Genomic DNA, 23,719 nt, shown 5'->3' on the forward strand with positions numbered 1-23,719 from the left:
AGCTTATTGCGGTTGACGTAAGAATAAATAAATAAAAAAATAAAAAGTTGTATTTTTCATATAAACTTCGCCGCCGTTGACGGAAATTGGTGTGTCACCGCCTTCGTGATAGACTCAGAGTTGTTGTAACCTGTTCTCTCAGAACCTTGGTTGGTTCATTGCCCAACTGAATAGAATGGAAGTTCTATGGAAAATGGATAATCAAAATTTCGGATTCAGGTTTTAATCTGACTTGAGTGACAATAGACAATCTTGACAATGTCAGCAATTAAATATTCAATTTTTGACTTTCAAATTTTTTACTGTAAATAGCGCAGCTTGAAAAGAACATGACTTCGAACAATTTCAATAGTAAGGCACGTCGATTCCCTTTTCACCTAGTTCCAATCATCGTTCGACTCCGATTCTGAAGATGAATCTGATTGTTTTGGCGGTGGAGGCGGAATCATTGCTAAAAAAAAAAATTCATGTCGTCAAAGATCTCTGGTTTGTGAAGAAATGAAATTACCAGAAATTCCATCCATTACGTTAGAGCTTTGACCGACCTCTTTATTTCCAGAAATTCCTTTGCGTCGTAAGGCTAATTTCTTGTGTAAATCATCCATTAGACCTCCACCGCTAAATTTGACCGGTTGTTTAGCCTGAAACAATATCGATTTGGAGAATGCGATGACCATATTCTTGCACAATTAAACCTTTTCAGTGTTCTCCTTAGCATCAGCTTGTTGAACGTTTTCTTTTTTCCTCATTTTCTGCGCACCACCAGCCTGTCTTATTGCTTCCATCAGCGCACTCCTATCCAGTGTATTTGAGTTTAGTTTAGGAGGTGGGGCTTTCGGCGTTGTGACTTCGTTTGTGTTCATTGGAGGTGGAACTGGTGGCGGAATCGGAGCGCTGTCGACTACCGTACTACTGCTTTCAGGTTCATTTTGAATAGGAATGTCCACAGGTTTTTCTTTAGGCACTGACTTGCTTTCAACAACTTTTGGTTCTTCGATAATTTTGTCGTCGACCGCTTTGACGATCTTTTTCTTCTTTTTATCCTTAATCCCGGAAACATCGGGTAACATTATCGGAATATCAATTTGTTCGTCATCGTTCCATCGCGTTGCCATAAACAGATTTTTTCTAATTCTCATGTTGAGGAGTTGACGCGATGTTATGGACTCTGGGGCTTTTTCAATTTCACCGGGACCATCACTAAGAACCGGATCATAATAACGAATGGCTGTCGGTTCTAATTTACGCAAATTCTTTTTCTTATCAAAAACATTTTCCGATTTGTTAAACAACAAGAAGGCGTTTATCGAATCAACATATGACGGAACTGAGCCAAGTCCCCTTTCCATGTAAGTATGAGCTTCCTTTGATGACGCAGATCCAGATCCGCTAGACGGTGAATTCTTCGGTTGACGAACATAGTAGAATTGAAGCTTTTTCTCGTAAGTCTTTGATATGTTGGAATCGGGGCCACTTTTAACGGTATACTGTCGATTGAAGCTGATGAGCTTACGATTCGACAGAGTTAACGTCATCGGAATGTCTTGGACTATTTTTTCAGCTGGATAATCGTAAGGAGATTGAATATCAACGGATTCATACTCGTTTGAGAGTTCGTCGATTTTTTTATTGATCCGATCAATCCTCAAGTCGATTTCGTTCACAGTTTTCGAATTGGCTTTAATGCGATCATCAACTTTGTCGAATACATCGGCTATCACTTGTTGTAACACATTAAAGGCATTTGCAATTTGTATAATTGTTTCTTCGTGTCGAAGATCGGGTTGTATTATTTGTATGTCGTACAAGTCCATTGTAATTCTCGATCACTGAGATGTTACTCACTCATTTGTTATTTGTGTTTTTCGTGTTTTCATTTTTTTCTGTCACTTGACATGTCACAACAATTACTATTGTGATAAGAATGACGTTTATGATATATATGTGCTGGGACTGTTCATATTAGCAAGTTAAGCGACCGACTCACTCAATTGATGTGACTGGCTTAGCGGCAATCGGGACAATTACCTAGTACACTTGATCAGAGAAGTGATGAGCGAAATGGAAGGTAAAAGGATAGTTATACAATGAATCCCCAGTCACGTTGGAATCGAAAGAAATGAGGAAGCAGATGACTTTGCCAACAGGGGCGCTTGGCTCTCCACGATATCAGAGATGAAAATCACGTATTCCGACGTACTGAGCACGATAAAAAAAAGCATTCGAAATATGGAATGAAGACTACAGATACTGGGCCACGCGTAAGGGACAGAAACATTTCGCCGTACAAGAGAAAGTGTTGAAGAAACCCTGGTTCTATGGTACGAATCTGAACGGTATGGAAGTGAAATTTTGGTTCAAATTGGAGGAAAGTGAACTATGTGACAGTTGTCAAGTGCGGAACGATTTAGAACACATAATGATGAAATGTGAAAAATACGAACGGATTCGGACGAAGTACGATTTTAGTGAAAAGTTTGACAGTTTAGTCGATATGCTCAAAGTGATTGAAGTGGAAAAGTACAGATCGCTGGTTATGTTCTACCGAGAAGCACAGTTAGATCTCTAATTGTCGTTGATTTCAAGATACGCCCTGGCTTGCATACGGTCCAGTAGGACTTCGCCACAAAAGCAGAGACAACAACAACAACAAGTTATGCGAGCATGATTAGATTACATCAAATATGTTGTCAAACAGTGATATGTTTTGATCAACTCAATTCTATTCTTATTCGAAAAATCATTGATATTTGTAGAACACCGGTGGCTCCTCTAGCTTTGACCTATTTTCAATAATTTTGATGACAATCGTGCCACCATTCAAACTCCCGTCCCAGAAAGAAACATTTCACTATCGACCCCATCACTATAATTTATTAAACATTTCCATACTACTTTCGATAAAAACATTCATTGAGCACTGGAGCTGTCGACAATGTCATTAATCATCAGGCCTGTCAAAATCGTCATTTTGCATTATTTTGATTTGATCTCGTAAGGGAAAAACAAAAACCGCTGGCCAAACACGAAAAGCAAAGAGCCAGACTGATGTAAAAGCCTGTCCAGTGATAAGAAAGCACTAACATTATGGATAGCAATAATTTGTTCTGTTTGAAGTGGAGTAACTTCCAAAAAAACGTTTCGAATGAATTCAAGAAAATTCAAATGGACGAAGATCTGGTCGACATCACATTTGTCTGCGGTGAGGGAGAGTCATTTGGTGCACACAAATTAGTGCTGTTTGCCTGCAGTCCCTTTTTGAAGCGATTGTTGAAGGTATTTGCGTCATTTTAGTGCGCAATTTCCATAATACAAAGTTGGTTTTTACTAGGTCAATCCCTGTTCACATCCCATTTTCTACATGAACGGTGTGAAACAAGAAGTTTTGAAAGCAATATTAGATTACATGTACTTAGGAGAGGTGAAAATCAATCAAGAAGATTTACCTGATTTTTTACGAGTTGCCGAGGAATTTAAAATTCGAGGAGTTACACCAGTAAGTGTTATTAGTCATTAGTGGCGTACGTGGCCCTTGTCCATTTATTGAAGCATATCCCAGTACTATCGATCTAATCAATTATTTTGTTCAATCAGGACTCTAATACTTCAAAGCATCAGGCATCCTCCACAGATAATTCGTCCGAAAGTAACACGTCACCTAGAACTAACAAACGACCACGGTCGGCAATGTCTTCCAGCCAACAAGCAAAATCAGGTGACCAACGTCCAGAGCCAATATTTTACGACAGCGCACCTCAAGCATCGTCGGATATTGTGTTGAAAACCGAAAGTGAAATGTCCGAATTCCATGACGACTCAGCAGCACTATCCGCACACGAATCGAACACAATGCAATATTCCGAGTCAATGCGAAATAATTCCAGCCTGCCAATCGACGATGGATTCGACGGAAACAGTGAGAATAACTCAACAGCAATAGAGAATTGTAACGAGTCATGGATCGACGACGACAAGCAACATTCATTTTCAAGCAATTCAAATAACGCCGAGACCGACAAAACGTTCAAATCAAAATCCAATTCCGGTAAGGCACAGTGCTTGGTACCCAGTTCGTGTCCATCTTGCCATCGAGTCTATTCAAACATATCAAACCTTCGCCAACACATCCGGCTCATACACAATCCGATGAGTGTAAACTGTCCGATATGCAACAAAACATTCAATTCCAATTTGTACTTGAAGCGCCACTACTTATCGATGCACAATTCATCCCCAAACAATATAAACGTACCTGCCGGCACGGACTTAAAAAATGATAATGTGACGCCATCACCAGTAACTGCAATTCCAACACCGTCTATGAACTATAATAATCAAGATTTGTATGCGAAACGGGTGAATGTGTCTGGTTCGATTCACGAGAGTTTGTCCGCAACAAACAATGCAACGTCAAGTGTTACACAGCAGCAACAGCTCGATTTGAAAATGAACTCAACGTGGAATCCATATTCTGATCTAAATCATGCAATGTGAAGATTTCGGTAAATTGAAATTGAATCGATTTTCGGGATTAAAATGTATAACAGCTGTGTTGGCGTAAGTTTTTCGTTTATACACTCAGTACTTATTTATGTTTTCAATAAATGAATATTATAAGCATTTTTGTTCAATACTATAGTATACAAGGGACTAATCTGCTATCTTGTAGCCAGATGAGTAAAATTAACCGAGGTCTTCAGCCCGAGACACTTTTCACAATTGTGATAAAAGATAAAAAATTATTTTCCGAGTAATGTATTGGGGTTTACCTTACGAGCGCGGTAAAGGGTCTTCCCTTGGGGCGTGAGAGCCATATTACCTCCCTAGTAAGGTAAACGTAGATTTTTTTCAGGACTAGTCGTTTATGTAAGCTTCTTATTTATTATCACATTCCTATTTGTTTTTTAAATTACAGCCCCACCAACCAGTAACAAAACAATTAAATTTTTAGCCCCGTACGAAGTACGAAGGGGCTTATAGGATTACGATGCCGTGTGTAATTGATGGAATTCGAAGCAGACGGTAAGGGCAAAGTGTTTGCCTATGTTCATAGATGACGAATCCGCAATAAAAATTTGGGCCGTCTGTCCGTCTGTCCGTCACGTCGATATCTTGAGTAAATCAAATCCGATTTCAAAAATTTTTTTTCCCTGAAAGATAGTCAAAATAGTGAGGCTAAGTTCGAAGATGGGCATATTCGGGTCGGCCCTTCGTGAGTTAGGGCCACCTAAGTGATTTAAGGTCTTTTGGTGATATTTATGGCAAAATAAACGATAAATGTAAATGACACGGCAAATGATAGGTATTGTCAATACCAATCCAGGAAAAAAAAGTTTTTTTAAATCGGGTGAATGGACCGTGAGTTGGGGCCTTAGAAGTGAAAAGCTACTAGGGCCCTATGTGTATTTTACATAGAACTCAAGTAAATTTAATCCGTTTTTCGTAATTTTTGTTTCATTTGGAAGGTAATCGAACGCCGAATAGAAAGTTGTTGAAAAAAAATTAAATTTGGGTCCTTGGACTAAGGCCACTACTAGGGCCCTATGTGTATTTTACATTGAACTCGAGTAAATTTCATTCGTTTTTCGTAATTTTTGTGTCATTTGGAAGGTAATCAAAGGCCGAATAGAATGTTGTTCAAAAAAAAATTAAATTTGGGTCCTCGGACTAAGGCCGCTACTAGGGCCCTATGCGTATTTTACATACAACTCGAGTAAATTTAATCCGTTTTTCGTAGTTTTTGTTTCATTTGAAAGATAATCGAACACCGAATAGAATGTTGTTGAAAAAAAAATTAAATTTGGGTCCTTGGACTAAGGCCGCTACTAGGGCCCTATGTGTATTTTACATATAACTCGAGCAAATTTCATCCGTTTTTCGTAATTTTTGTTTCATTTGGAAGGTAATCAAAGGCCGAATAGAATGTTGTTGAAAAAAAATTAAATTTGGGTCCTCGGACTAAGGCCGCTACTAGGGCCCTATGTGTATTTTACATATAACTCGAGCAAATTTCATCCGTTTTTCGTATTTTTTGTTTCATTTGGAAGGTAATCAAAGGCCGAATAGAATGTTGTTGAAAAAAAATTAGATTTGGGTCCTCGAACTAAGGCCGCTACTAGGGCCCTATGTGTATTTATACTCAATAAATTAAAATTTTAGGGCAATTTGAAATTTTTGTTTTATTTGAAAGGAACGTCGAACGGGGCTTCGTAATTGCGCTATGCGCAATTTCTAAGATGTACACATTTCATAATAATTTTACTTTAACTACTTTAACCGGCGCATAGGCTTACGGTCAAAGTAGGGTGACAGACGCACTAGGGTCACGTACGCAATAGATATACGGGTTTGTACGGGGCTCAGTCGCAGCAAACGCTCCGACTGTTCTGATGGCTCGTTTTATTCTCTTCGTTTGCGGGACCGACTGCAATTGCGTTTGTACCTCGCGTGAATTGAAAGAACAGTTTTTTTTTTGTAAAAATCAGATTAATTAAGGTTTTGTGATATCAAAACTACTTGAAGAGATCCCACAAGTGATTTCATGCAAAAGTAGCGATGCCTCATGACCTTTCAAAAAAAAAAGTTGTTCAGCCGCACCGTGTCCAGCGTCGTACAGTCTATTAACTCGTAGTTCGAGTAAATTTTCGTTCGATTTTCGACAGGAAGCAAGGACTACTGCGAGATTTTCTCTTAAAAATAGAGGAAAAATAGGTTATTTTTGACAACAATCGAAGTGACACATTTTGTATCAACCACTAGGAGACACTTTACACAAATGAAGTAACAGATTTTCTAATTTATCGAGACGAAGGGTCCCCTAAAAGCTCTAACAAATTACAGATTTAATTTTTTGAATATTATACCTCTTGTTTTACAATTTCTGTTTTGTTTCTGAAACAAATAATTTGCTAATGCGTCTATGCTCGAATCATACTATTTTCGTAGAAGTCGGTCTTTTTACCCTAAGGTACAGTCGTTGTGGATGGAGATGGAGATTGGAGATATATTTACAAGACGCCTTTTCAAACTCGGCAGAGTAAAGTTCATTTTACTCTGCCGTGCTTTTCAAAGTGAATATTTTTCAGATGATAATGTAATGCACTCGTTGATTTCTTTTCACTCTTTATGACCCCCGAGTAAAAAAAAGTTCTCACAAATGTCTAAATCTGTCGAAATCCGATAGGGGCCGTCCATAAAGGACGTCCGCGATTTTTCTGGAATTTTAGACCCCCCCTCCCCCCTTGTCCGCACTTTTACACTACACAAATGTATGGCGGTCACACTTTGGCCCCATATCTCAAATCTCATTGAGTTCTGAAAAACAATAGATTTTGAGACTTGAGATACCTGATTTCGACAGATTTAGACTTTGAGATATCTCACTTCAAAATGTTTTTCTCTGTGGCCTGGTTACACTTTATACATTTTACTTTGTCTTTAATACCGTTTCTCAAAAAGAAACTCCAAACACTGGAGTCATCATCACTTTTCGGATGTCTTACAAAATTTTCTACATCCATTTCAATAACAAACCAAAAAACATAAAAATTATTTAAATGAAAAGGCCTCGATCTTTCTGGATTCAAATATAGATACAAAAGGCGCATTTAAGGTTTCGGAATTGATAGAGGTGACTTGTCGAGCAAAAATGTACGATTTTTCCGGAAATTTGACCGTTGTAGAAACGATAAAAGAAGAGTCAAGAAACAGTAAAAAGGTTTTAAACGACCAACAGTGGACACTCTCTGCCTACAGGATGATCGAGGAAGAATACCGAGACTTTCATAAGATTTTTATGAGTGAAGAAGTTCTGGTTTAATTAGGAAGAAAGTGAAATGTGTGGAACGATTTAGAACACATAATGATGAGGTGTGAAAAGTTCAATCAAACCCAATCGAAATTCAGTTTTTGCGAGAAATTTGACAATTTAATTGATGCAATCAAAATGATTGAAAGTGAAAGGTACAGGTTACGTTCTACTGAGAAGCACAATTAGATTTATAATTGTCATTAAATTATAAGCAACGTTGTTAAACAATCGGTCCAGGAGGACTTTGTCACAAGCAGAGACGCAACAACAGAAGATAAACATATAAAAATGCCACCCGTTAGGCACTTACTGTGGGACTATGATGCGGTTGTTGGTAAATTTAATTCTATTAAATTGTTTTACAAATCAAACCGGTGATGCGATTTACATCCGAAGTTAAAATTTTCAATCGGTGTTTAAATGATTTTCTTAGCCTGTCACAGACGGCAAGTACATTAACAGTTTTACTATTTCAACTATTACCTTCATTTGATCGAAGATCTTCAGAAATAAATTTCAGAAATCTTTTATTTCATTTGTTTTGATCAGCTTTTTGCTATATAAGACTTTATTAGTCAGAACTTGTCGTTTATTATTGCTGTCGTTGTCGATAACAGATGACAGCTGTCTGTAACAGATTAAAAGATGCGCCTTTTTTTCTTTTCATCACAGGTTTTGCGAGATATAATATATATTATGCACCTGTTGCCAAGATTGGTATTTTGACGTGTAGGACACGTCAAAATAACAGTCTGGCAATAGGTGCATATCATATTTTATCAGTCGAGAACAGATATATTCGCCTAGTCGGTTGGCCTGTAGAGGCGCCACATTTTTTTACAGTACTTCATTCTCACTGTACTATTTTTTTGTGTAAGAACTTCACATTGATTCATTCCCATGAAATGTCACTGCAGTGAAGTTTGTTCATGAAAAAATAATTCAGTGACAGCAGACTTTTGATGAAGAAAAGTACTAAATTGTAATAGATTTTACCCTTAGTTTCTAAAACTCCATTCTCCTATCGAGATAAACAAAAACTCCCTAGAGGGATAAGCTCGAGATTATCGTTCTAGACAGATAATAGTATTTTACATGCTGCATGCGTCGAAAACCGCACTTTTCCTGTTTCAAGCACTTCTTTCGACGTTACATAACTCGGGAAAAAATGAAATGTCTCGTTTTCGTGTGTTTCGTGTGCTTCGCCTCGGATCAACAAAATTCACACGAAAACTCTACTTTTCATCTTTTTTTCCCTAGTCATGTAATATATATTACACACTTGTCACGAAGAAGTCGAGGCTTGCCGAGACTGATAGTGACAAGTGTGTACTCTATTTTATCACATAAGCGAAAACGAGACAACAACATAGAACTGAAGTGTAATTTTTGAATTAAACTTCTAGTTAAGTAATTTTGACATCCGAACACCGCGCGTATGTGATAAAATACTATTACCTATGAGGGCGTCGAGAGTAGTGCTTGAAACATGAAAAGTACGGTTTTCGACGAATGTAGCATGTAAAATGAATTTCAATATGAAAAGACGGCAAAAGAGTAGTATTTAGTTTACTGAGGGGAGAAAATATAAATTTCCAGCAAAAGCGAAGCGAGGAATTTTCTATTTTATCAAAGTAAATTGAATCCAAGTTGAATCCAAGCTTTTTTTACGTTACGGTTATTGCAACGGGCTGTAAACACATACATAAAGCTCGGGACGAGGACAACTACTAACTGTAATGCCTATCAAAAATATATGACATATGAAAATAAAACATTTAACTTCATTGTAATGATTGTGGCATGAGCCACACTGAGGTTATTTTAAAATGTCGCTATAAATGCCAGCACCTTTATTAGTCCGTAAAGATATGTAAGAATATTAAAAGACCAAAATCCACAATTTATTTTATCATCCCATTCAACTCTAATCAATTCCGACATAACACCTTTCGGTCGTGACTACGGCCACTTCTCGTATCACAAATAAACCGTTTCTTACACATTTCGTCGCAATTTGGTCGTTTCGATGAATCTCGCCAGTAGTGCCTGCCAAAAAATCGATATAAAAGGGAAATTTTGAGTGCTAGAATGTAATCTTAATTTATGTGACGGTATACTTGTAATACAAATCGAAAGCTTCGTCGTCAGTTTCTATCTTATTAACGAATTCTTTCCAATCATTAGGACGTAATCCAGCCATACCATAACTAGATCTCGCAGAGTAAAGTTTGTACCATGATGGTGAACCTAAGAGAGTATTTTCCAGAACAATTAATTCCTTCGGGAATTAGGTTTTAAAAATCCGAACCTTGGACATTCGCATCGTCTAAATTGAAAGTCCAACATTCTTGATCGATAACCATTCGAGATGTATCAGCATGATCCCCATCCACGTAATAGATCTTGTACCCAGGATTAAAATTTGAGAATGCTGTTACCGATGGCGCAATGTACGCCACATTTACAGCCCTATCTATAAACAATTTCACGCACAATTTAGATGAAAGAAGAAACACAAATTAAATGTGCAGAATTTACTCAAATCGTCCGGATCATCCCAAAACATTTCAAACTCATCTCCGTGTGTGTGACCGAAAAACTGACCAGTGACCGTTGACTCGAATCGTCTGATGATGTTGTAATAATTCTTTGACCAAATTCTCATGCAATCTATATAACCAGGAGACATATGGCCAATTATATGAACTTTTTCATTGGATAATTCTGCTGCTTGAAGTTCGTAGATTAGCCATTGCAACTGAGACGCTGGATCCGTTGCATTTAGAATAAGCCAAAAGTTTGCAAAATAGCAGTAGTTTGTGTTCAATGATATGATACGAAATCCTGGCCGCAGCAACACTGAGTAGAATCCACCATACTTGATAGTGGTCGATACATTTTCGGGAAGCCAAGTGTGCCACTATGATCAAGTAAAGAAAAAGATTTTCGATTAATAAACATTCCAGTTTTTAATTAAAAATCGAATTTATTGTATATACCAAAACGTTGAGCTCGTCTAGCAACCACTTATCAGAAAATTGTCGATCCGTGATGTACGGCTGAGGAAAATAGTTGACTGGAGAAGTGTCATGATTTCCAATAGCTGGAAATACTGGAATATTGGGAAACTTCTTCTTCAGTGTCATAACCGTTTCTCGGAGTAATTTCAAAACTTCTTCTTTGGTTTCGCTCCAAATGTTATGCGGTTGAAGATCACCAGTCCAAATGATATAATCGATATCCTTAAGGAAATTAGAGGCTGACGAGTTAATTTTTTTTAAGGTTTCGTGATTTTAATTACCGAGTGTACGTCACCAATATGATCAAACATATTGTCTATAGTCGCTTTCGGTGTATCACAATTCCGATAATCGCCCCACTTTCCAGCCCTATCACTTTCCTTTTCAACAGTTTGATTTTTATCGCGACAACATAATGGCTCTTTGCACACAGCATTTGCTCCCTCAGAATAAAGTGGATCATGGTGAATATCGGTTAAGTGCAACACTTTAAAGCTTGGCGAATTTTCTTTAGGCAACGGAACATTATTAGGTCGAGGTTTTGGTGCTACTGGCAGTGTAACTTCCCAGTTTTCATTCAGTGACTTTCCATTTCCTATACAGTCATCGTTAAGCAGAAGAGTCGCGCAAAACTCGTTTACGTCGAAATTTGCTCGATTGAGAATGAATTGTAGGGCTGGCGTATTTTTTACGATCAAACCATTGCAAACATCCGGTGGAAATACGTTAAACGTAATGCAAATATCAGCGAGAGTCTTAAAATTTTCATCAGATTTCAATTTAGATACGTAACTAAAAATGAAAAATATTCCTATTGTTTGTGGAAAAGCGTTCGTGTCATCACAAAGTTATCAGTTAATTTGGCGAATTTTTTACCAGCTTTGCAGTTGCTACAAGTTACGAACGACCTCATATACTCTTCAATTCCGGCTTGTGGTTCTATGGTTTTCTACAAAAACAGATTTCGTTAGTCCAGGGCCTATTTAGGGAGTTAAGTTCCCGAAAATTCTAAATATTCTCAAAAATTCCTTAGTTTTGGTTTCTCGTAAATCTTATAAAATGTTATCGATTTCGGAAACATAAAAGAACAACAATTAAAGTGGCTATATAAACGACGGAGGCACTTCGATCTATTGATATTTACGGTGCCGAGGAATTTCGCGCCGCGCGTGATTCCTACACTAGAGGTGGAATCTCACGCCCATACACTTTCGATTTTAAATTTTAAATATTTTAATAAACTGAAAATTTTGAACACTTTTATATAAAAAAAATTGGAAATGGGCGCGAACTCTTTTTTGGACACTTTATTCGTTCTTAGGAAATTCATCCTTTTACGAAATGCAAAAAAAGAGATTTTAATCGTTGCAAGAGGATTCACCCTTTTACGAAATGTACCATAAAGGCGTTTAGCTCATTCTTAGGAAGTTCATCCTTTTACGAAAGTGCCCATAATTGAGTTCGCACCCGTTTCCAATTTTCAGTTTATGGAAAAGTGACCAAAATCGAGCTCGTGCCCATTTTCAATTTTTCTTTAAATTGAGAAAATTGTAAATGTAAAACCGAAAATGTATGGGCTCTAGATTCCACCTCTAGTATAGGAATCTCGCGCGGCGCGAAATTCCATTTTTTGCTATATAAACGTAGAAATTTCGCACCGTATGGGCGCGAAATTCCTACCAGCCATATATATACGAGATAAAACGTTACGGTTAAATTAGGGAATTCAATTCCCCTAGAATAGGCTCTGGTTAGTAAAAAGCTACCGAAATATCCATCAATATTATACTAATAATAGTACATTACTGCTATAAGGCTGTATATAAGAGACTCGTACTAATACTCGCGCAAGCGCTCGTATACGTACACGTCTCTTATATACAGCCTTATAGCAGTAATGTACTATTAGTCTGAAATTCGTTCGTTTTAAACTCAACTTAACTACTTCACTAATTTAAATTACGTTTGTTGGTCTAGTTTGTATTTTCCCATCGATGGATCTAGAAGGAAGTGTGTGCGTGTAATTGTTGGACGGCAATATAGGCGTCAATCCTCGAGGAAAAGTGGATACATTGACTAGGATTGGTGGAACTTTCCATTCAATAATTCGATTGTTACGATGAATTTGTTCAAACGGATGTATGGGATGACCTTGTTGAAAATTGCGATAGCGTGACACGTATATTTATGTTTTATCTTCATTTTTACCTGTTACAATTGTTCCATTATGAATTAATATTATTGCGAACACAATATACAAATTGTTCATGTTTGGTTAACATTTATTTTCCGACTGATGTTTTGGTTTTGTTTCAAATTATTGGTAATTCAGAATTCAGACGAACAAAATTTTAAAATTACATCCGAATCAGATATTGAAGATAATTTTTGGAAGGATATGCTCATTGTGATTAATGATCATAATCATTTTAATGTCGACAACGTGCATCAGTAAATCTGTTTGTGATTACCAAAATATGAATAATGATCTACCCATAGAGTATAACTCTATGGATCTACCTTCTACCATAGTCAACTGAAAGAATTCGATAAAAGATTGAACCTGCTTTGCGATGATTTTTAAACTTTCTTGATTTACTCGAAAATTAATGTTGTATGCCTGAACGATGATAGCAAATCTCAGAAAAATTACACCAGGGTGACCGAATCCGGTAAATTTCTTCCATTAAAAATGACTAAGTCGCTACAAGATATACAAAATATGAAAATTGGCAGTTGAAAAATAAATAAATTGAAAGATTTTCTCCACAGAGTACTGTGTAACATGAAATAAGCAAATTTTTACAATAAAATGATTAATCTGTTACGAACGGCTACCATCTGTAACAGATGATGTTGTTGATAAAAACTTCTGAAATATGCGACAAGCTACGACTAATGCGACTTATTGTACCAGAAATCATACATTCAACGGAATGAAGTAAAAGATTTGATATCAATCTCTTGAAAATGATTAGATCAAATGAAGTAATATAGATCATCCGATATTAAAACTGTTGATATACTTGCTGTGCCAAGTCATAAGGTGGAGGTGGATCTTGGGCACTCACAAAATGAACTTACTGTTTTACATGATTTTGTTTGTTTGACCTGTAAACACTGAGACATCGTTATTACAGGTTTTAACATCTAAAATTTCTTACTGTTATTTTTTTTCCAGAGAATATCAATTATAATTCGCAATGACACAATGAAATTCTCAGATCTTAACAGAACAGTGAGACATTTTAGATGCTAATAACTGTATTTTGTACTACGGTAATTAGACGACCCTAAGTTATGACTGAAAAAATGATGTAAAAACATTAGGCATTGAGACTCAGGAACACGCTGCGGTTGAATGAATTTTAACTGAGCATTTCGATGCACTTTTGATATTTTTGGATATTATTAATCAGCTCGGAGCCCTCAACAAGGTCCCAGAAAATTTTTTGATTTCCATCCGTACCGTTGGTGACATTGGTGCATTACCCATCCTGTCTACAGTGGTGGAAAACTGGTTGTGGTCTCAAATCGATAGTGCCTGAAATTCTAATAATAATTGTACAAAAATTTGGTATCATAAGTGCAAGTGAAGCCGGAAGAGGCAAGCTAAAGTTGGAAAAACGCAATTTTCAAGCAGTCATAGAGGCATGGATACTTGAGGGATGAAGCTAATAAATAGTTCTAGCAGTAGAGCTACATTACCTCTACCAATGACCAAAAAATTATTTTTGGAGACCAACTACGTAGAGGTAGCAGAGTTCTAAAATTTGAATTTGATTTTGAAAAAAATTGATTTAATCAAAAGTCAGATTGATGATCAACGATCGAACTTCAACAAAAGTGGATTGAAGATCAATTGAAAATTTTGATGTTCAACTTTAACGTTATCATCAATGCTAAGTCTTGATAATCAATGTGTTTTTTTTTTGAAGATTAAATTTATAATTTGCTAAATCGATGTGATTATTTGATGTTCATTTTTGTTATGTGATGTTCAGACACTTATGTTTGATTATCATTGTTATCATTCATAGTGCATTTTGTCTTTGCGTTAAACTTTATATTTTGACGAGGGCGAAGGTTATAGGACCACCCGAAAAAATTGCGGTTGATCCCTTCTGCATGATAATGTATAACACGAGTAATAGTACATTTTGCACTGTAATGCACGATAATATTCGACAAAGTCGATAAAATTCAACAAAATCAAGTTGTACACCTAAGTGCACCCTATATCAATGACATAATATTATCTCATTGCCCAATTCGAGAAAACATGACTAAATCAGTTTACACCAAATTAAAGTTTTTGTTCTATGTCTTACACAAATAAGACACTTCGCATATTGACCACATCAATTTACTTGAACATCAATTTGGCAATTTGATCATCAAAATTTGAAATGAACATTAAAATCTATGAATTGGTGATCATTTTGTGTTAAAATGATCAAACTAAAAAAAAATGATCTTCAATTTTCGGAACTGATTTTCAAACTTCTGGTTGATGATCAACAGTTATTTGACCGACAAAATCAAATTGATTTGAAGATCAAGTTCCGAATTTTGATGTTCAAGTTTGATTTCATTTCCAAGAATTTGATTTGATTTTGATTTTTGAACCCTGGCCGACAGTAGCTCAAAGTTTTTCCCTCATATTTGGTCAAATTTGAAGGTTTCAGAGGCACCTGAGACGCACTTATTAAAAAAAATTGTAATTAAAAAGCTTACTTCTGAAATGCTGGAAGTCTCACCTGTCCATCGACACCCAGGACCTATTTTAAGGAATTTAATTTCCAAAAATTTCACAAATTTCACAAAAATTCTTAAATTTTCTAAATTTTCTTTTCTGATAGATGTCATTCCAAAGTAATCAGTTAAGCTCAAAGACATGAAAAACAACTAAAAAGGCAGTAAAAACAACATTTACGATGTAATCTGTTGTGTTTTTAGATAAAATGACGAAAAGTGATGGAAAAATTTGAGAATTTTTGGAAATTTAATTTTCTTAAAATAGGCCCTGGACACCAACACTTGCAATGACTCATGTCAACAGTGACGATATGTTGTGTGAATAAGTGTTAATGTGTCCTTCTACGACGAAATTTTGTGCATGTTTCGAAATACCTATAGAAAGCGCAAAATATCGATGTTATTTTGCTTTTTTCCTTGTCTTTATAACTTTGTTAATCAAACAAATCATCCCAACGCTGTTTTCAAAATTTCGTCGTAGAAGGACACATTAACACTTCAGGAAGCATAAAATTCAGAGAATTAGTTGAGCAAAGTATGGCTAGCTCAAAAGTTGAGGGCACCAAAACAATGGCCTTATTTGCGTTAGAGGACTCATCATCTTGTCCTACTCTGCGGGGGAGCATAAGACACCAACAAATTGTCTCCATCGCACACGCCAAGGCTTTCACTTCGCTCCAAATCTTTCCTTCCTAATCCTGTTTCCCTGTAGATTCCAATCTAGCTCAGCTTTCGCTATGTCATTGGGTCTTCGTAAAGTGTCTAAGATCCAATTCCACTTTTTTCTCCTGATCATTAATGCCATGTTCTCAACAGGAGGACTGCATTATGTAATATATATTATGTAACGAGCTCAAACATTAGAAGAGAGGGGTGATGAGGACAGTTTCAACTTTAGAGACCAAGAAATCATCACGCCTACTGTCAACTCTTAAAATTTTATTTTATTTTTCGTAAACTTTGCATTTTTTTAGAATCATTAGTCGTTAAGCATAAATTCTTGTGCAGAAAAGCAATGGCTTTGCGTTTCTCAATTTAAAAACATTTACGGTGTCACAATCTTAAACAGCACGACATAACTTGAAAAAGTTCGAAAAATTAACTTTGGCAATTTAAATTAGCAGAATTTATCGCAAGGAATGTAAATTTGATATTAGATTGATGTCCAAAAACCACAATTTATGATGACCACTGACCACTCATATAGTTCAAATACTTAGGCCGATGTCTACACGTATCGTTTTTCCATTTTTCGAATTTTGTTTCAACAATTTACAAGAAAATAAAAATGTACGGGCCGAATAGAAACTCAACGTTTCGACCGATTCCAACAAACTTAGAAAGCAGACTCTGAACGATTGTCCTGAATTTCTTGATGTCTTTGTAGTAAACCCAAGCACTGTAGTAAGCAATGTGTACTGGCAGCCGAAACAGCTTTTAAGTATAGTAAGTCTGGATCAGTTGGACTTAAAGGTGCCTGCGCATTTTCCACTGACCGAGCCAACGATGCATTACTGTGGAGAAATCACAACATACCTTTTTATGAGAAGTACAATCAAAAATAAGAAGACTATAGTTACCATAATTCAGTGTGTTGTAGTTGTTGTCTAGCTGCTCCTAAAGCATCGGACGCTGCTAAACTTTCCCGTGGTGGTAGCGAAGCAGATCCCATAGCCTAAATTAATGTTTATGTTTAGGTCGTTTCATTTGCTGGTACTATTATCATTCATTAACAAACCAATGTGTGACATTCAACGATTGCCCTCAATCCGTCTACCCATTCCTGTCGAGCTCTGGCGTCTGTGGCACGTAATTTCAATATATCACCAGAAGCACAGCTTAATGAAAACGTTCTGGAATCCTCATCACTTGGGCATACGACAGCACTAGCTAAATGTACCTTTAACACTTTTACGGTCAGTAATCTGCTCAACCCACTTCGTATCCTCCAGCATTATTACCTGACCTCTCGGTGAGTTACCAATGATGTTTGGGCTACCCTCATCAGTTCCACTTTCACACAAGTAATAACTCAAAGTGCCTGCTGCTGCGTCTACGGAAAACCATCGAAATTGCCAGCCTAATGTGCGAGCCAATGAATTTTGTTTATGAAATCATCGACGATGGTCCCGATATTTATCATACTGAACATTACCTTTAACAACATTTGTGTATTTACTCAGTTGTCCACTGAGCTGGTGACGGTTCTGATTCAACACCCGGCTCAGATTAGAATCCATGTGTTTCTTCTTGTGTTTGGATTTTCGCCGAAACAGTTTTCGCAAAATGTTTGTAATTTTTTTTGTGTTAAGATGAGACTAAAAATAAAAAAAATCATCGAACTTGATGACAAATTTTTGACAATACATAAATGGCATACAATGCAGTCCCAACTGAATTTAAAATAAAAAGAGTTTTAGGCGCAAATCTTTGAAAATAAAAAGTAATTGAGAATGTGTGCATTACAACCAGTCGAACCAGCGAGTCAACGTTAAACGAAACCAACGACAAAAGTATAGTTCAATTTGGATGGTGCTGATGAAGTAGTAGATTAGGTAACACTATCATAAGCTTGTTTACTGTGAAAAATTAACCACTAAAGTCTACCTCTAAGGCAAGAGTACAAGGATCAAAATTCAAAATAGAATAAACAGAGTCAATCAAATAATGTCATTTGCCTTACATGAGAGAGCTTGCATCAATCTGATTTTCCTCCCAGTGGAGTTATTATATACCTTCTATGGGACTATACGTAAATGAAGTCACACAAAAACATGAGACAAAACATAAAAACTACAAACAAAAAGCATCTTTTGTCTCATGTTTTTGCATGACATCATTCTTGAATGATCCCTATGGTTAATCGTGTCAGTCAGGAGTTAAATTTTTTTAAGATCAGCTAAAAATTACTTTAGAAAATTTAAACAATTAAAAGAAAAATTGTGTGAATTACAGTGATATCGAACCGAGCATAGTGAGGGATTCTTCTGAAAAACAGAAGACCGAAATCAGACGCATTTTCTATTGGAATTTTTTATATGTGCCCAGTAAGTGAGGTGATCAAAAACCGAAAACGTGCACTTTTCTTACAAAAATTTATCCAGTTACACGAACCGTACAGGGTCGTGTGGGGTGTCATTTGAATGGTAATTGCATGTACTTCCGGGGCAAATAGGGTCTTATTGGGTTTAAAATTCATCCACTCTGAGATATGTACAGTTGAAGTTTTCAATCGAAAAAAGACTGAAAACTTACACTTTTCTTACAGAAATTTCTCGAGGCACACGAAACGTGCATGGTCGTGAGGGGTGTCATTAGAAAGGTAATTGCATGTACTTTCAGGGCAAATATGGTCGTATTGGGGTTTGACGACGAATTATTGAAGTTGAAATGTTTAAGTGCTTATATTGAATCGCAGCTGCACCCAAACTTCCGTAAGCTCTACTTTCCCTGAAAGAATATGCAATTACCTTTCCAATGACACCCCACACGACCATGCACGTTTCGTATACCTCGAGAAATTTCTGTAAGAAAAGTGTAAGTTTTCAGTCTTTTTTCGGTTGAAAACTTCAACTGTATATATCTCAGTGTGGATGAATTTTAAACCCAATAAGACCGTATTTGTCCCGGCAGTATTCACGCCGTAAGTGTGCCTAAAATTTGAATTTTAAGTGAACGATTCGATGAAAAAGTGAACCGAAAAGTGCATTTCAACGCTTCATTGTATGAAAATGACGCTACGTTAGAAAGACCTCCGCACTTTCCATTTTGAATTTCGACCGCACTTACGGCGTGAATATGCAGTTACCTTTCTAATGACACCCCACACGACCCTATACGGCTCGTGTAACTGGAGAAATTTTTGTAAGAAAAGTGCAAGTTTTCGGTTTTTGATCACCTCACACTAGCCAAATAAACTTCGAAGAATTTTTTTGAAAGTGGTTTTGGCTTCTGGGGTCGAATACCTTACTGGGCACATATAAACAATTCCAATAGAAAATGCGTCCGATTTCGGTCTTCTGTTTATCAGAAGAATCCCTCAGTGCATTTATCTAATTTTTCAATTATCATATAATCGGACCACTGTCTGATAAACAGAAGACCGAAATCGGACGCATTTTCTATTGGAATTGTTTATATGTGCCCAGTAAGGTATTCGACCCCAGAAGCCAAAACCACTTTTAAAAAAATTCTTCGAAGTTTATTTGGCTAGTGTGAGGTGATCAAAAACCGAAAACTTGCACTTTTCTTACAAAAATTTCTCCAGTTACACGAGCATTCATTCGACTTATAATAAATTATAAAAACAAGTTTATACAAATAAGATGCTTTATGCCACTCAGTATCACAATAGACTTTAGACTTTAGATGCCTCTGTGGTATAAAACGTTGTATGCAACTCGATGCGAAGTACTTTATTAGGCTCACGATGTGTAGTTATGACACAAGGCCGCAGGTACTTTGCACCTCGATTGCATAAATAACTATTTCATGTTAATCTCATGGAAACGGTTGAAAGTGTCATCAAGGAAAATCTATGACATCTAAAGTTGATTCAAGCAAAATTCGATGAATCACTATTTTTACCCAAGGTTCTGAACGAACTGTCTTAATCTGTTCGACCTGTTCTTTTAGAACCTTGGTTTTAACTTTCTAGATCAAATTGTTTTGACAGTAGGTCAAGTATACCAACATGATGCATAACATGTTTTGTCCGGACGGCAAACAAAAGGTCAAACTACTTTGAAGCAAACGTGCTTTGAACATTTTCTCGTACAAAATATCCAACATATTTGGTCTGTGCGTTCGGATACGCACAAGAGGTAATCCATAAAAATAAAATTTTGAACTCAATTATTGAGGAACTACAGTTGAAAGTTATGCAATTTACTTTGTAGAATAATGGACAATAAAAAACAAGGAGGAAACAACATGGAGCCAAGTGTAGATCAACGAGAAAAAAACATGGAGTCAAACGAAGAACAACAAGAAAACGACATGGATCCAGACGAGGAAGGCGACGCCACTTACGTACCATACTTCGACATTGGTTACATGAACACCTTCATTCAATATCACATAGATCTAACCGCTAAGCGAATTGAGACGGTCAACGAAGTCAAAGCTCAATTGCTCCAGGAGAGCGAGAACATTAAATCCTTGCAAAGAGTCGTAAATAATTTGATTGAGTCTAGTAAGCAAAACGCAAAAAGTTGAACCTGTTCGACGGGAGCTCAAAACTTTTAAAGAAAATTAATTTCTTGTAATCTTGTAATTGACTTAATTCTGAAATAAAATCGAAAAGAATTCGTTGAGTAATTGGACGCGGTTTAATTTCAAAAGTGTGTAGCTCATTCGAAAATTTCCATGGTAAGTAGTGCTCGCTCTATTAATAAGGGTTGGACTCGCTATACGTTAACTTTTGTTCATACTACTTGAAGAAATTGCATTACTGAGCAAAAACCTTCAACAAATGTACTATTTTCACATCCAGAATCGAAACTTTTCTGATAACTTCAAGAATATTCATGTGGAACATTTACGAGTAGCGAGTGGGAACGAATTTAAAAAAATAATCAAACACAACACATGCTTCCACAGATAACTGCTTTGTGTCCGCCTCATTAAGAAATGACTCAATTTCCACTTCATAAACAGTTTCGAACCTGAAAAAGTTCAATCAACTATTGATAATGCATTGAAATTCGATATCAATTTTCCTTTTACGACCAATTACCTAACATAATGCAAATTATATTAAGTCATATGAGAGTCTACTAAAAATAAAAATGAAAACAAGAAACAAAAAATAGAAGAGCATTTACCATATGGCACGTTCGCATATAAATCGACAAAAAATTCGTATTTTTTCCGTTGTGGTATAGAGTTCCGATCACCTGTTATACCTTTTAGAGAAATTCCAGTCATATGTTCTCAACAACAACGGCTCGCTTTGTATTAATGTAGTAACGCATCTTGTATCAAACTATAGAAAGTAGTTTTAAGATTCCTTGTCGTCTGTAAACCAGAAGAAGGAGAAAATTACTTGCATCAGATAAACCGCTAGATCTAAATGCGCGCTGGAGTGTTTGTAAGCGTAGAGTTCTATTATATCCAGTGTTTGTAATGTATTAGGAAAAGTAAAAGCTTCTTCCTTTAAGAACAATTCAAATGAAATAGTCAATTCGCCAGTTTATTTCGATATTCATTAAATTTGACCTTTAAAAAAGGCAAGCGTATCGCAAGAAAAACAGTTAAATCTGTTACTTCATTTGTTTGTTGAAGAATCTATCACTTCAATGTTGTTATCATACAGCGATAAACTCTCTAAATGACCGTCTTCTTCTAAATCTCTTAATTCTCCAACTTCTCTCATTTCTCCATAACGAATATAGAAAAATGAGAGAAGTAAGAGAAATAAGAAATATATAAAAAGACGGACATTTAGAGAGTTTATCGCTGTACATTTCGCTATGCAAACAGCAGCCAGAGCTTATCGCTTAATCTATGGCTACACGTTTTCTTTTTTAAGGTCTTCAAACTGCGAACTCGTCCCCTTAAACACATCGCACATTTTCAATCAAGTTTATTTCACACTTGCCAGTGATACAATATGTTTTGAGTAAAATGACTGCGAGGTCGTACATCATCAAGAAAAGAGAATTTGATGGCAGTAGAAGAGAAATCTCTTTTTCTTCAGAATTTTGTAAAAGGAAAATACTTCTCTGTTCTCAGGATTGCAGCCACTGCCAGTCAAATTTTCAATTGTATTCTGCAATCGAATGGTCTTTTTCCTGTGATCAATTCTTGTTTTTCGTAGATAAATTCTTCTTTCCTTGTGGTCAATACTCTTTTTTCGAATTATCAGTTTCAATACTTCTCATTTAAAGGTCCCAAAAAGTTGGCGCCTTCACATCACGTTTGATTGAATTACTTGAGAAGTGAGTACTTTTCACCTTCACTCTACTCCGAAGTGAAGAAGGAAGGAAGGAACGAAGTGAAGAAGGAAAACAACTTTTGTATTTATTTATTGATCAAATGTACTTTTTAATTTGAATTATAGCAAAATATCATAATTTTTGTACAATTTTTTTCCGTCTTACAATAATAAAACCGTTGTGTGTCTACAATGTTCCTCCATCGTCTTCGAATTTAGTTTTCACGTTGAACCTTTTGAAGATTCGAGCAAAACCAAATGTTACAATAACTTAAAACACTAAATCGAGATTAATATTCCGTAATGTTGTAATATTAAACTCAAAAAAGAATCTTAGAAATTAATTTTATATTCCACCAATTTGGCCACTTAAATTTCAAAAAAATAATAAAATTATTAACAAACAAAAAAAATGAAATTTATATTAAGAAAATTAAATGATTTTGTATTGGGTGTATGTATGTGTGCGTGTGCATTATACATGTGTAAATTGATGTGTAGATATTTAGAATTCACAATAAAATTTGATTGAAAAGTAAATATTTACACACCATTTTTGAGTGGTAGCTCCTATTTTGTAATTGAAGTGTTTGCTGATTTTTCTCCTTTTTTGACTTTCAAAATGATTCTGATAAGTTTATCTTGGAAACTTTTATTTGTTCTGAGCAAACTAAATTTGTGTATCAAAAGCAATTTTCGATGACCCTGGACGAAGAAGCTTATTATACGTTATATACAGCGTAAATTAGTTATATCACGGCCGCCACTATTTATTATCTGGTCGCGCTGCCATACACAATGACCATTTTTAGCTTTTCGCTTAAAGGATTAATTCGAATTTCTTCGTGAAAAAATCAACCATGCGGCCACAAAGGTCGACTTTTGCGGTAATTTGGCTTTTTCTGACCGCAGGCAAGCAGTACTGTCTCGCTTTGTAATTATTCTTTTGATCGGTGACTAGTTTGACTAGCACGTCAAAACAACAAATTACCAACCAAGTCAGTACCAACGATGACCTCTGTTTGACTGTCTATTTAAAATTGAACGGCCCTCATTTTGATCATTGTATTGATGTAGTAAACGGTAATATATCGGCAGTATTTTGTCGGTGGAGCTTTCTGTCTCTGTAAGCTAGTCTTTCGAATTCGTCCTTCGTTCCCACTGTACGGGATTATGGCACATTCGGCAACT

At 36.2% G+C, this 23,719-nt stretch overlaps 4 protein-coding genes and 1 long non-coding RNA gene across 5 annotated transcripts; 2 read left to right on the top strand and 3 right to left on the bottom strand.

Moving 5' to 3' along the window:
* Positions 1-288: 288 nt before the first annotated feature.
* LOC119074251 (WASH complex subunit 1) lies at positions 289-1,896 on the bottom strand. The gene is made up of 3 exons (XM_037180275.1): positions 696-1,896; positions 509-641; positions 289-451 (listed from the first exon to the last, which is right to left on the bottom strand). Exons 1-3 carry the CDS (start codon positions 1,812-1,814, stop codon positions 378-380), a joined length of 1,326 nt encoding a protein of 441 aa, XP_037036170.1. The 5' UTR covers positions 1,815-1,896; the 3' UTR covers positions 289-377.
* Positions 1,897-2,950: 1,054 nt separating this feature from the next.
* Positions 2,951-4,606, top strand: LOC119074252 (broad-complex core protein isoforms 1/2/3/4/5-like). Its single transcript, XM_037180276.1, has 3 exons — positions 2,951-3,276; positions 3,332-3,496; positions 3,595-4,606. Exons 1-3 carry the CDS (start codon positions 3,088-3,090, stop codon positions 4,492-4,494), a joined length of 1,254 nt encoding a protein of 417 aa, XP_037036171.1. The 5' UTR covers positions 2,951-3,087; the 3' UTR covers positions 4,495-4,606.
* A 4,991-nt stretch (positions 4,607-9,597) lies between these two features.
* LOC119074253 (sphingomyelin phosphodiesterase-like) lies at positions 9,598-13,126 on the bottom strand. Its single transcript, XM_037180277.1, has 8 exons — positions 12,797-13,126; positions 11,710-11,782; positions 11,115-11,644; positions 10,813-11,055; positions 10,352-10,733; positions 10,122-10,286; positions 9,931-10,060; positions 9,598-9,859 (listed from the first exon to the last, which is right to left on the bottom strand). The coding sequence occupies exons 2-8, from the start codon at positions 11,744-11,746 to the stop codon at positions 9,742-9,744; spliced, it is 1,605 nt and encodes a 534-aa protein (XP_037036172.1). The 5' UTR covers positions 11,747-11,782; positions 12,797-13,126; the 3' UTR covers positions 9,598-9,741.
* A 3,389-nt stretch (positions 13,127-16,515) lies between these two features.
* Positions 16,516-17,948, bottom strand: LOC119074255 (oxysterol-binding protein-related protein 11). The gene is made up of 5 exons (XM_037180278.1): positions 17,747-17,948; positions 17,553-17,671; positions 17,330-17,491; positions 17,172-17,266; positions 16,516-17,105 (listed from the first exon to the last, which is right to left on the bottom strand). Exons 1-5 carry the CDS (start codon positions 17,829-17,831, stop codon positions 16,928-16,930), a joined length of 639 nt encoding a protein of 212 aa, XP_037036173.1. The 5' UTR covers positions 17,832-17,948; the 3' UTR covers positions 16,516-16,927.
* A 2,317-nt stretch (positions 17,949-20,265) lies between these two features.
* Positions 20,266-20,735, top strand: LOC119074256. Its single transcript, XR_005087165.1, has 2 exons — positions 20,266-20,414; positions 20,490-20,735. It is a non-coding gene; the product is annotated as an uncharacterized LOC119074256 (long non-coding RNA).
* The last annotated feature ends 2,984 nt before the right edge of the window (positions 20,736-23,719 follow it).

The sequence above is a fragment of the Bradysia coprophila genome, unplaced genomic scaffold (genome assembly GCF_014529535.1).
Source record: "Bradysia coprophila strain Holo2 unplaced genomic scaffold, BU_Bcop_v1 contig_145, whole genome shotgun sequence".
In the NCBI taxonomy this organism is placed as follows: domain Eukaryota; kingdom Metazoa; phylum Arthropoda; class Insecta; order Diptera; family Sciaridae; genus Bradysia; species Bradysia coprophila.